Source organism: Prunus persica, chromosome G2 (genome assembly GCF_000346465.2).
Source record: "Prunus persica cultivar Lovell chromosome G2, Prunus_persica_NCBIv2, whole genome shotgun sequence".
Lineage (NCBI taxonomy): Eukaryota > Viridiplantae > Streptophyta > Magnoliopsida > Rosales > Rosaceae > Prunus > Prunus persica.
This window is the reverse complement of record NC_034010.1, coordinates 16,350,970-16,365,419: the sequence shown is the minus strand read 5'-3', so window position 1 is coordinate 16,365,419 and position 14,450 is coordinate 16,350,970. Positions and strand designations below refer to the sequence as shown.

Sequence of the window (14,450 nt, the reverse complement as noted above, 5' to 3'; positions counted from 1 at the left end):
AAAACTGCATGCATGTCACTCCTATACGTAACAAAAGAGAAGCAAGTATATTACTTAAAGTGACTTTATCTGTTTGTACAATATATAGGTTGTGCTTTGGGAAAACACAACCTTAGCATTGCAAAATCACGATTTCACACAGCTCCCGTACAAGTTACAACCTCAGCGACTACAATGGGGAGCAATATCTAGTTCTACATAGTTAATACTTAGCTTCATGCACTATCTGTCTACTGGTTTCTTTGGAAACTTTGCGAGAGAAGAACTTCCTTACACGCTGCAGCTTTTCTCGAACCTGATATCTAAACCTGAATTTCTTCACGGCATACCATTTTTCTTTGAGTGGGAATATTATAAATATGAAAAGAGCAAAAGCTGAAGAAACCCCAGTAACGAGAAATAAACCACGAAAGGTATGGAAGTTTAGAGTATTGGGATCACTCGTTGTGTTGTCAAACATAGGAATTGTTCTCTTATGAAACCAGACCTTCTCCATGTCTATAAGCTTTCCCTCTTCTCTCATTAGTTGAATTTGCATTGACATATCATGGACCAATTTCGAACCTTTAGGGAAAACCTGCATATACAAAAAAAGATGAACAACGAACTAATCAGCATGCTTACTTCCTGATTTTCTGCTTTTCTCCATATAGTTTTGATTTGCAATGCATATGTGTAATTAAATGGATGTAACATATTAGATTTGATTTAAGCATCTGATTCCACACATTTTTCTCTCGCAATTAAGTAAAGTACATGCACTTAATTGTCAGAATCAGAAATACAAGGATCAAATTGGAAAATCATAAAAAACTACAGAAACTATAAATGCTAAGATGTTATGTGGCCAAAATATCATGCTTAATCTTGCTAGTTTTATAGCGGAAATACAACATATGATTAATACCTAACTTAATTTAAGGGAGGTTACTCACAAAGCCAAAACCATTGGTGCTACACTACTACAAAAAGTGAAAAAGACGACCAGAAAACAACGACGGTCTAAGTGAAAACCGTCGTGGTTTATAAAAAGACGACGGTTCTAAAAACACCGTCGTGTAATACAACCTTAGACAACTAAAAAATGGAGTTTCAAATGGCTGTTCAAAAACAACGACGTACATAATTAAACAACCGACGTCTATTTGAAACAGATTTCCTCAGTGTAAAATCAATGCCAACAAAGAACGGCAGAAGTTATGAATCGACCGACGTAGAAAGTAAAGACGACGATTTCAATAAAAACTGCCGTTTTTACTCATAAAATAACACGACGAGGTTTTCGTATAAGACGCCGTATAATTACAAACAAATCCACGGCTTTAAAATACAAAATATCGCCGTATTAAATTAATTTACAACGACGGAAAATATAAATATATCGACGTCATTCTCGTATAGTTCTACTACGTTATCTTTAAATCGTACAATAAAATTTATCGTCGTATTTATTCATTTTATACGTCGTACCTTTAATTTTAACGGTCGTCTTAATAAGAATTTTTGTTAACAATTTTTTTCTTTGATTTTCTTATCCTACGTCGGTAGATCTACTTAATGACAAGAATTGAAATAACCACGACGGTTTATATAGAACACCGCCGACATAATCAGTTTTGTCTGAGATCCCAAGGGTTACGAAATCTTACCAGATGGAACTCTGTTCCACATCATAATCTTAACAGATGACACAGATTTGCAAATATTGCGTCGTGTTAGTTTACAAATTCTAGAACATTAATTTCCCTCATTTTAAATTTCCTTGGGAAAGAAAAATCTATTTATCACGCTTTGGAATTGAAAACTAAAACTGAAAGAATACGGGAAAAAAAACTCCATTTATAATTTAAAATTAAAATCCACGTCGGTTGTAGTACACTTAACGACGTTTAACAAAATAATCTACGTCGGTAATTATAAATCTACCGCCATCGTAACTTAATATAGACGACGAGAAAAGACGACGGTAGAACAGAAAACCGCCGTTGTTTCAGTTTCTTTAACATATCTTTCTGCAGGACTTGTGTAGTTCAAAGCATTGACAATGTCTTCATCATATCTCCCAGAAACTACTGATTCAATTGCTCATGCTTTAGAGGCCATCTGAAGCCATTTCTATTCTTTATCGCATTCTTGAAACCCATCTTCTTCTTCTGAAGCTCTACGGATAAAGGAAGAGGCTATCACAATAAATCCGACGGATCTTCTTAGGCAAGAAAATCAAGCAGAGGATCAGGCACATCTGATCTTCAGATTTCCCTGAGAAGCGAACTTTCCTTCGACAGCGAGTGGAGGCCAGGCTTGCATCTCTTTTGATGGAAAGCAAGGAGTATTCAGAAGCACTAAGTGTCCTATCAGGCTTGATCAAGGAAGTGAGAAGGCTAGTTGACAAGCTTCTTCTTGTGGACATATATTTGATGCGAGTAAGCTCAATTTCTCTTTGAGAAAACATCCAAATTATTATCTTTGAGACATGAGAGACTGAGAGAGGAAGAACTTGGAACCTTAAATGTAAACCGAAAATGAATGAAAGCGACAAATTTATAGAATAAATTTTTAAAACCAACGGCGGTCCTTACAAACAAACCGCCGTTTAAATTGTAAAATCAACGTCGGTATGATCGACGTATATTACAGAAATCCACGTCGGTAAATTAATAAAAACGACGTGTTAAATAATATACCATGACGCGAGTTATTACTTATGTACTTTAATTTTTGAGTTTACTACGACGGTACCTACAAACTACTGTCGTATTTATTTACCACGTCCGAAGTTAAATGTACCGTCGTATTTTGTAATTTATACGTCGTAGTTATATGTAACCGCCATATTATTTTTTTGAAATGGTTTTATATGTAAGCAACTTTTCGTCTACTTGACTTACACATTTGTTGTTTTTATATTCTTATTTTATTTAAATCTGTCATCCAAAAAAGAAACTTTACATATTGCAGAATATTAATTTCCTTCGTTTTAAATTTCCTCCGGAAAAAAAACTCTATTTATAACGCACTGTAATTGAAAAATAAACTGAAAGGTCACGGGAAAAAAAATTCTATTCATAATTTAAAAATTAAAATCCACGTCGGTTATATTAAACCTAACGACGTTAAATGAAATGATTCCACGTCGAACGAAAAATATTGCGTCGTGTTAGTTAAAAACGACGTAGTTAAATGTAACCGCCGTATTATTTTTTTGAAATGGTTTTATATGTAACCAACTTTTCGAATTACACATGCATTGTTTCCAAACCCGATTAAAAATTTCAATCTCCCAGAGAAACCTTTTCGTCTTTTTTCCTTGTCAGAGCATTGTCAGAGTTTCTCATCGTCTTCCTCTCGTCTTCTTCGTCGTCTCTGAACTTAAACATCGATCATCTTCCTCTTGCTTTCATTGCACGCAAAAGGTAAGCTTTCATTTTCACTATTTTGGTTACTGTTTTGCATGCTCATACGTTTTTTGTTTGAAAAATCTTTTTACCTTTTTTCTGGCCAAAATCATTTTACTTCTTTCCAAGTTTGATAAAATATACAGACAAAGAGGGAAAGTTTCCAACTTTGAAGACAACTACCTCAACTAAATAAGACGACGGTAGACCACGACGGTTCGTCAGTTGTTCTAGCGTCGTCTGAAAATTGACAAAGTTGTTTTTAAAATAATAGTCTTTTTTTATATGCTTGTTTAATTGCAGGTTTGATTTCTCTGAACAATGGTTTTTGTTTTTCCCTTATTTGATAAAATATAAAGAAAAAGAAACTAGGGTTGGTATCTAATATAGACGAAAAATATCTTATTGTTTTACGTCGTGTGAATGTTCATACCACGACGGTGTATTACTATTGACGTCGTATGTATCTAATATAGACGATAAAATATAAATAATAGTTTACCACGACGGTGTATTACTATTGACGTCGTGTGAACATATATACCACGACGTTATATAAATAATGGTTTTAAACATTTATTACGTCTGAGATTATTTCATTGCGTCGTCTAAAATCATATCATACGTCGTATTTTTTTAATACCGTCGTTTGTGTTCTTAATGTTTTCCTGAAATATTTTCACTTGCAGTTTTGTCTGTTAAAATGGTTTCTCAACAACAAACTAAGGATTCTGGCTCCAAGAAGCTTGGAATGGTAGCTCCTCAAGATAAGTCTTCGAAGGAGATGAAGTCTTCGAAGAAGATGAAGTTTGCTTCATCATCTGCTGAGACAGAACAAACCAGCCAGACAACAATCTCAGATGATTCAAAGACTGGTCGAGGTATGAGCACAATGCCTCGTGTTGTGAAGAGAAAGCTTCAGAAACTGAGGCCAATTGTTGAGTACAATAAAAGGGGGAAAGGTGTTGGCCAAGCACATATTGAGATGCAGTCGTATATTGGTGTGTTGGCACGCTCCAGGATCCCACTTGTGGACAAGAAATGGTCCCAAATCCCCAAGGATATAAAGGAGCAGATTTGGGAAGCAGTTGACATGGCTTTTGTCGTAGGCCAAGGGGGCAAGACCTCTGTTTTATCTTCTGCTGCCAAAAAATGGAAGGATTTCAAGTCTACACTAACGAGGCATTATATCCTTCCATACACCAATGACAGGGAGAAATTAAGCCAACCCCCTGAAACATATAAATTCATAGAGAAAGCACAATGGGATGCCTTTGTAGCTTCAAGGCTATCCAAAGATTTTGAGTCTGTGCATTCTCAACATGCACAGATTAGGGAGAAACTCGAGTACAATCATCGATTGTCTCGAAAAGGATATGCTGGATTGGAGGATCAATTGGAGGAAACCATGCCTGGGGTAGAAATTGATCGATCTACCTTATGGAAGAGAGCTAGACAGGACAAACATGGTAACATCCCTGATCCAAAGGTGGCAGAGAAAGCAAAATTAATTGTAAGCCTACTATCACTCTGTTTTAAATTTTTATTAAACTGTGAATTATTCTTATTACGTCGTATGTTATATTTTTCGTCGTGTGAATGATATTACCACGTCGAAAAGTTTTTAAAAACGTCGTTAAAGGTCTAAATAGGAATCACTACTATGTTTTCTGTAATTACAGCATAAGACGTCGGTGGTTCATTTTCGCGTCGTGTGAATGATATTACCACGTCGAAAATTTTTTAAAAACGTCGTTAACGGTCTAAATAGGAATCACTACTCTGTTATCTTTAATTATAGCATAAGACGTCGGTTGTTTATTCATTTCGTCGTTTTAAATAAATAACCACGTCGGTATAACTACCGTCGTGATAAGTTATAATAACGTCGGTTTATACGTTATTGCGTCGTGTGAAATTATATAATACGTCGTTTGTACATAAATAACCGTCGTGTGTTTTTTTGTTTATCTTTTTTTAGGATGAATTGCAGAAACAAGTCTCGGAAGGCAAAGTCAGAGTAGATGGCAGCAATGATGTGCTGACCATGGCTTTGGGCCCCGAGCATCCAGGCAGACTGAGGGGAGTTGGTGCTGGTGTTTCCCCAAGGCAATATTTCAATTTGCCCAAACCACAGAGGGTGAGCTTTGACGACCGTTTGAAGGACAGTTTAAGAGTTCTCCTTCAAGAAGAGACTAAAAAGATGGAGGCTAAGGCAAGGGAAGAGGCCTTAAGGATGGAGGCTAGGACAAAACAATTGGTAGAGGCTGAGAGGGAGCATTTCCTGAGTCAGCTTTCCCAATTAATTCCCAATTTTGATCCAAGCATGCTTAAACCAAGAATTAGCCAAAGCCCCAAAAATCCAATGTCTGACAAAGCTAGCTGCTCTGGAGGTGATGTGAGATCCCTACATTTGGAGGATGATACTGCCAAAATGGGGAAACATCAGCCAGATGAAGAGAAGGAAGAAGAAAAAAGAGATGAAGAGAAGGAAGAAGAAAAGGAGAAAGAAGATGAAGAAAAGCATGACGACAAGGTATGTTCACATAACTTTGCCTTTTTTATTTGTTTTTCAAAATTTCAGACGTCGATATTTTTATTTAATCCGTCGTTTGTTTAAAACTTAGACGGCGGAATTTTTTTAAGACGTAATAAAATATTTAAACGACGGTTTTTGCACCGTCGTTTAAATGGTTTCAGACGACGCTTTATTCATAAAACCGTCGTCTTTATTGAATTACCACGACAGTTTTTTCACCGTCGTTTAAATACTTTTAAGACGACGTTTTATTACTTAAACCGTCGTCTTTATTGAATTACCACGTCATTTTTTTTATTTCTTTAAACAGGTTATTGAAGTTGGTGCTTATTCAAATATGGAGGCGCCATCTTCTTTAAAAACCCTTTGTCGTTTTGTGGAAACGACACTCCTGCCTGAGGATAAGACACTCCAATTTACAATTGATAAGGAGGTGTTTGGTGGTGAGCGCGATACCTTCCTCCTGCCTGAAGATATTACACAATTTGCAGGCATGGAAGAAATTGGAGCTACTGTATTGGCTGTATATATGAGGTTTGTACTTCTAAAATAATACCTCGTTGGTTTATATATTGCGTCGTCTTAACTAACTAACCACGTCGTCTTAACTAACTACCGTCGTGATAAATATATTATAACGTCCTCATCTATTTCAGTACGTCGTGTGAAATATTATAATACGTCGTTTTTTTATACATAACCGTCGTGTTTGTTTGTGCTGACTTGTTTATATTATTTTATGTATTTAGGTACTTACACGATGTTTTGAAACAAGCCAATATGTGCAGCATGGTTGGCTTTATTGACCCTGCTACAGTTAGTGCCAACTCTGGCACAATAACTGAAAGATCACGACTGGTAGCAGCTCGACTTCAGAAGACAGACGGTGAACAGCTTTTCATGATGCCTTACAATCCAGGGTTAGTCTCCTTAGGATTTTGTTTTTATGATTTTCAATAAATGACAGCTTATAAACTAACCACGTCGGTGTTTTATTTTATTTAGTCGTTTGAAACTACTAACCACGTCGGTATTTATTTGTCGTCGTGATAAATATATAATGTCGTCGTTATCTACTTTATTTCGTCGTGTGAAATACTATAATACGTCGTTTTTGTAAATAACCGTCGTTTTTATATTAATTTTGTGCAGCCGTCATTGGATCCTGCTGATTGTAAGAGCAAAGAAGGAGACCGTCTATTTTCTGGATCCTCTGCCAGGTCATCGTGTGGTCGACGAAGAGGCGAAAAACATCGTGAACAGTGCTTTAAAAATATATAATACCCACATAGGCCGAGCAGGACGTAAAAATGTAATTTGGAAAACTCTCTCAGGCACACCAAAGCAACCCAGCAATGTCGAATGCGGGTATTATGTGATGCGCTTCATGAGGGACATCATCATGGATCCTTCCTTGGGGTTTGAGAATAAGGTAAGAAGAAATTACCTTCATACATTTCACGTCGTTTTTTGTATTATCAACGACGGTCATGTAAAATTAACGTCGTTGAATGGATATACTACGTCGGTTATGAAAAATATCGTCGTCTGTGATTGAATTTCTTTTTATTTATAAACCCTAATAGTCATTGTTTATGCAGTATGCCAAGGGAAACCAGGAAGCTTCATACCCCCAAGAAGCCATTGATGAAGTCCGGAATGAATGGGCAGAGTTTGTTTTCCAAATTATTAAACAGGGCAATTATTGAACACTTGATATTTATGTATAATGTACAAATTTTCTCTATAATATGTAATGTAAAAATTTGTTGAGGTTTTCTTAAATTAAAAAAAAAACAAACATACAAATTGCTTAACCGACGTGTAATACTTTTCCAACGACCTAATAAAGTCACAAACCGTCGTATTTTGTTGTTTCGTGTTTTAAACAATTACGACGTAAAAATATAGTTAGACGACGTTCTTTGAACAATTGAGTCGTTTATGGTTTACAACATCTTCAATTTCTTAAGGGTTCAGGGTATCATCGACGACGTTTATGTAACGACAGCGGTTAAGTCGTTGATATATATATTTTACGTCGTATAGTTAAATAGCCGCCATGGTTTCTCATTTTAACGACGTCATTTTAACGACTTAGTAGTCTATTACAATTTACAACGTCTACAATTTATTAACACCGACGTGGTTTGTTGTTGTGGTAAGAATATTTTATTATTTTTATATCAAAATATTCAAAATAAATATAAAATAAATCAGAAAATTGAAAAGTCAACTCCTATGAAGTCATTGATATATTTTCTTCCACATAAACCTTGAAAAAATTCATTTTGAATAACAAAAATTTAAAATGACCATCCAAAACAAAATTGTTTTGATGAGTCATAAAATCACTTCTATTTTTATGGTTTAGGGTTTAGAGTCTAGGGTTTAGAGATTAGTGTTGTTATTTATTGGGGTTTATTTTTAAAGTATAATTTTTGGGTAGTCTATGTTATATGTTAGGCTTTAAAACCATAAAACCTTTTATAAACTTAATTTTTTAAATTGTATAATTTAATTTTATGGGTTTAGTGTATTAATTTTTAACGACGGTGGTTGGGTCGTGGAATACATATTTTACGTCGTACAGTAAAACATACGACATGGTTTACGCTTTAAACGACGTTATTTTAATATGTAAGTCGGTTTATATAATTTACAACGTCTTTAATTTCTTAACACCGACGTGGTTTTTCAGTCGTCGTTATATAAAAAATTCAAAATAAATTTAAAATTAATCCGAAAAATGAACGGCCTTACGTTCTTAATCCGAAAAATGAAGTTTCCGTCGTGGAATATTAAATTTACGTCGGTACTTGTAGAACTTTCGCCTTGGTTTTTCTTTCGACGTTTTATAACGCGCGCGCTCTAAAAATTTTCGCGCGACCTAAATTTTTTTAGATTTGGCTCTTAGTCTTATACTTTGATCCCTGAAACCTAAAATTTCAGATTTCACGCGACATAACATTTCGCTCTCTCACTTCTGCTCTAATTAAAAGTTGCACTCTCCAGGCTCGTCGAATCTGTGAGCTCGTCCAACCTGTAAGTACAAACCCTATCTTCCCCTTGTAAATTCATTGAATGATATTAGGTTGTTTTGTTAAAGGGTTTTAGGTATATGCTTTGCGATCTGTTAATAATGTGCTTATAGGTATGGGTTCATGGATTTTCTGTTTAATGGGTTCATGACAAGATCAAATAAAGGTGTACTTTTGCTGGAAATCAACACAAAAAGACACATCACCAACTTCCAAATGATTTCCAGCAAAAGGACACCTTTATTTGATCTTGTCATTTTCCGCTCTGGAGAAGGTGCAAAGTGCACCAATGCTTATAGGTATGGGTTCATGGATTTTCTGTTTAATGGGTTCATGGATTACATTATCTGTTATGTTGAATTGGGAATGGATTTAATTTTGTCGTATCTTTTAATCACCCTATGTTATGTTGAATTGGGAATGGATTTATTGTTTTCATGCTTGGTTTCATGTATATGTTGGTTTCTTGCTTGGTTTCATATATATGTTGTGTTCTTAATGGGTTTTGTGTTCTTGAAAATAAACTGAGACACGACGAATTTTAAGGCGTACGACGACGATTACACGACGGTGTTTTTAAACTACCGTCGTTGTATTACTTATACACGACGGTTTTTTCATAAACCGTCGTTTGTATTACGTATAATAGACGACGTCTGTTGAAAATCCGTCGTCTATATATGCCAAATACGTCTGTTTTTGATTAAAACCCGTCGTCTCTGTTGTTTATTACTTGCGATTAGATCATTGTATAATCTGCTATAGTGATGGTCATTGCCTGTATTTTCACTTTATTATAGATAATAGGTTATAGTGTCGGAGATGGATAAGTCATGGATGCACTCGGATAGAAGATCGAAGGCATATGAGTTTGGGGTGGAAGCATTTTTGGACTTTGCTGTAGAAAATCTTCTAACTACAACACATATCCGTTGTCCATGTGTTAAATGTGTTAATTTGAAGTTGTTTGGGGTTGGAATTATAAGGGATCACTTATACTTTAATGGAATTGACCAAAGCTATAAGAATTGGACATTTCACGGAGAACCTTGGGAAGCAACTACTAATGCTAGCAGAAATGTTGAAGAAGATGATGGCCATAGTAGGTACAGTTTTGTGTCTGAAGAAATTGATATGGATGATAATGATTTTGGTGATTTTGGTTCGGATCCGTATGAGTTTGCCAATGTGATTGGGGATGGAGATCAACCAGTGTACCCTGGTTGTAGAAAGTACACGAAGTTATCGGCATTAGTGAAGTTGTATAATTTGAAGGCAAAACATGGGATGAGTGATGTCTGTTTTACAGAATTATTGATACTTCAAGGCGATTTGCTTCCAGAAGGAAATACAATACCAACCTCCATGTATGAGGCTAAAAAGACTTTGTGTGCATTGGGGCTGAGTTATGAGAAAATGCACGCATGCCCCAATGATTGCATCTTGTATAGGAAGGAGTATGAGGATTCAACTAATTGTCCTACTTGTGGTATCTCAAGGTGGAAGGAAGGCAAAGATGCAATCTTGAAAGAGGGTGTGCCAGCGAATGTGGTGTGGTATTTTCCCCCAATTCCAAGGTTTAAAAGGATGTTTCAATCACATGAGACAGCTAAGAGTTTGACTTGGTGGCATGTTGCTAGAAAATCAATTGACGGTCTGATGTCTCATCCGGCGGATTCCCCGTCTTGGAAACTTCTTGATGATAAATGGCCTGAGTTTGGTAATGAGCCGAGAAACTTGAGATTGGCTCTTTCATCTGATGGATTCAATCCCCACAGTTCTCTAAGTAGCAGATATAGTTGTTGGCCGGTTATCTTAGTTACATATAATCTCCCTCCATGGCTGTGCATGAAACGAAAGTTCATGATGTTAACCTTATTGATTTCCGGTCCTAAACAACCCGGAAATGATATAGACGTCTACTTGGAGCCTTTGATTGATGATTTAAAATCCTTGTGGGTTGGGATTAGAGGAGTGTATGATGCACATAATGGAGAATACTTTACACTCAGAGCTGCATTAATGTGGACAATTAATGATTTCCCCGCCTATGGAAACTTATCTGGTTGTGTTGTTAAAGGATATAAAGCTTGTCCAATATGCGGCGATGATACACCTAGTCACAGGTTGAAAAATGGCCACAAAATTTGTTACATTGGGCATAGAAAATGGTTACCAATCAATCATCCATATAGGAGGCAACGTGCAGCTTTTAATGGGAAACCTGAATATGGCATACCTCCAGAGCCATTAACCGGAGAAGAAGTGCTGCATATGGTTGAAAATGGTGACAGAGTTTGTTGGAAGAAGAAATCAATATTCTTTGATCTCGAGTATTGGAAATACCTTCCTGTGAGGCATGCCCTAGATGTTATGCACATTGAGAAGAATGTTTGCGATAGTATCATTGGTACATTGCTGGAGATCCCTGGAAAAAATAAAGATGGGATTGCTGCTCGATTAGATTTATTGAACATGGGGGTCAAAACTGATTTGCAACCCGAGTATGGAGAAAGACGTACTCGTTTGCCTCCTGGGCCTTGGAATTTGTCAAGAGCAGAGAAGAGAGAGGTTTGCAATTCTTTCTATGGTATGAAGGTCCCTGAAGGTTATTCTTCAAATATTAAAAATCTTGTATCTGTACAAGATTCAAGACTTCTTGGCCTTAAATCACATGATTGTCATACCTTAATGCAACAATTGCTCCCTGTGGCAATTCGTTCTGTTTTGGAGAAGCCTGCAAGGTATGCAATAACTCGTTTGTGCTTCTTCTTCAATGCTATATGTGCAAAGACTGTTGATGTTTCCAAGCTAGATAAGTTGGAAGAAGATGTAGTAGTTACTCTGTGTTTGCTTGAGAAGTACTTTCCCCCTTCATTCTTTGATATCATGGTTCATCTAGTAGTACATCTTGTCAGAGAAGTTCGTCTATGTGGGCCAGTATATTTTAGGTGGATGTATCCGTTTGAAAGATATATGAAAGTGCTGAAGGGGTATGTTCAGAATCGTACTCGTCCCGAAGGTTGCATTGCTGAGCGGTATATAGCTGAAGAAGCGGTAGAGTTTTGTACTCAGCATTTATCTGATGTTAGTACAGTTGGAGTGCCTTCAAGCCAAAAGATGGGAGTTTCAAAGCCATTATCAGGTTGCACAGTGAGCGTAGTTGATCAGGACCTGTTGAATCAAGCACATCTATATGTCTTGGAGAATACGGAGGAAGTCCTACCTTATATCGAGTACGTATGAGTTTTATTCTTTAAGTTTCCATTTAAAATTATTTCTTATGTTTATCTTATATATTTGGGACCGTAATGCTTGAATTTTTCGTGTCATGTAGGCAACATATGATCCACATCAAGACTGCTTATCCAAAATTTAGAAAGAGAACAAAGTGGCTGCAGGATAAGCACAATAGCACTTTCATTCAATGGCTACGCTTCAAGGTATATGTTGTTGAATAACGTATTTCTCTTTTAATTTTCTTCTTATTTATATGTTAGGATGAATTAAGATATGATTAATTTGCAGGTTCAAAGTGAAGTTGAGGAAGACAATCATGGCGTATCAGAAAATTTAAGGTGGCTAGCAGCTGGTCCAAACATGTCAGTGCCATTATATAGGAGCTATCTTATTAAAGGTATTAAATTCAATATCAAGGCACAAGATGATGTGCGGACAACTCAAAATAGTGGAGTTTATTTACTTGCACATACCATGCAAGTTGCTAGTGCCAAGGATAAAAACCCAATTCTCTCAAATATGGGTTTCTATGGTGTCATTCAAGAAATTTGGGACCTTGACTACCAAAAGTTTACAATCCCAGTCTTTAGGTGTGATTGGATAGATAGTTCTGGTCTTGTAGTCGACGAACTTGGATTTACCCTTGTAGATTTGAGTAAAATTGGACATAGGAATGACCAATTTGTTTTGGCTTCTCAAGTCAAACAAATATTTTTTGTTGACGACCCGATGCATCGTGGTTGGTCGGTAGTGTTATCAATGCCTAGTAGAGAATATAATGATGTTATTGGTGATGAAGTATTAGGTGATGTGATAATTGAGTGTGAGCCATTTACTAGAGGGATGCCAAATGTTGACACATTTGATGAACTGGTAGGTGAGTTAGGCGGTCAAAATATTCGAGATGGGTGTGAAGATATATGGATTGAATGATGCTTATGTAATTGGCAGTGTATGACATTAATTTTGTAATATATTGTAATGTGATTTCTTCACTTTCTACGTTCAAATAAAACACGACGTTATTGTGAATCAGTTATTCAGCATATTTACCGACGTCTTAAAGCAACGTAACAATGAAGAACCACGACGCTATTGTGAAGCAATTATTCAGGATATCACGTCGGTGAAGGATAAAGAACCGCCATGTAATTCAAAATAACACGACTCCAATCCCATAATACCGACGTCTAAAAAACGAGATATGTAATCTGAACGTTAAAAAATACGACGTCATCATACATTTTCCACGTCGCAAGTTCTTTTATAAACGAAGAGGAACGAAATTAATTCCGACGGAAATTCATTATAACCGCCGTCTAATAACAATTAAACGACGTTATTTGTAATACGGCTCCCATCATAATCTACGCCGTCTATATGTTCTGTAATACGGCTCTCATTTATTTGGAACCGACGTTGTTTAGACGTTCAACGTCGTCTATATTATTAAGTGCGTCGTGAGTAATGAATACATATAAATACAACGTCGACTATATAAATGTATACGTCGTAAATAATGACACTGACAACTATTTCCACGTCATCTTTTTTAGATAAAATCGAAGTGGAAAATTTATTTCACGACGGTTTTTTGTAAATAAGAGACGTTGTAGAACTTTAGCAGACTAAACACGTCTGTTTTTATTGTTTTCCGACGTTGTTGTATTTAACAACGTCTAATATTTATGGTCGTTGTTTGTTTCTGAAAATAGGACGTATAAATTTTTTAATACGACTCTCATATATTTGTAACTGACGTTGTTTAGTTTTTCAACGTCTACTATAGAAACACATACGTCGTAAATAATGACACTGACAACTATTTCCACGTCATCTTTTATCAAAAAATCGAAGTGGAAAATTAATTGTACGACGGTTGTGTTTATATGTGCGACGTAGTAGGTATCAATAACGTCGTCTTCTAATGTATTTAAAGACGTCATATTTTTTATTGTCGTGAAAATTATATTTAACGTCGGCGTATTTTTATTGTCGTCGTTGTATGTCTATCTTGCGGCCTTGTTCTCTTAATATGTGTCATATTTTCCCTTTTTAACGACGGTCTTTTTAGAGAATTGGTCGTCTATTATCATCATCGATTGCTTTTTTTAGATCTTTTTGCAGTACAAAGACGTCGTTTTGTATTTTTTGATGACGTTGTATTGTTTAACAACGACGGTTATTTAGCGTCGTGGTTTATGAGGGAAAAGATGACGGTGGATTCCACGACCA

The 14,450-nt window shown here is 36.1% G+C and overlaps 1 protein-coding gene across 1 annotated transcript in view; it reads right to left on the bottom strand.

The window, feature by feature from the left end:
• The window catches only part of LOC18786429 (glutamate receptor 1.3), a 29,240-nt gene continuing 14,992 nt past the window's right edge, over positions 203–14,450 (bottom strand). The window contains exons 7-8 of the mRNA XM_007220132.2: positions 936–954; positions 203–577 (exon numbers count right to left, since the gene is read on the bottom strand). Coding sequence (XP_007220194.2) covers positions 203–577; positions 936–954 — 394 coding nt within the window. The remainder of the gene's footprint in view (positions 578–935; positions 955–14,450) is intronic.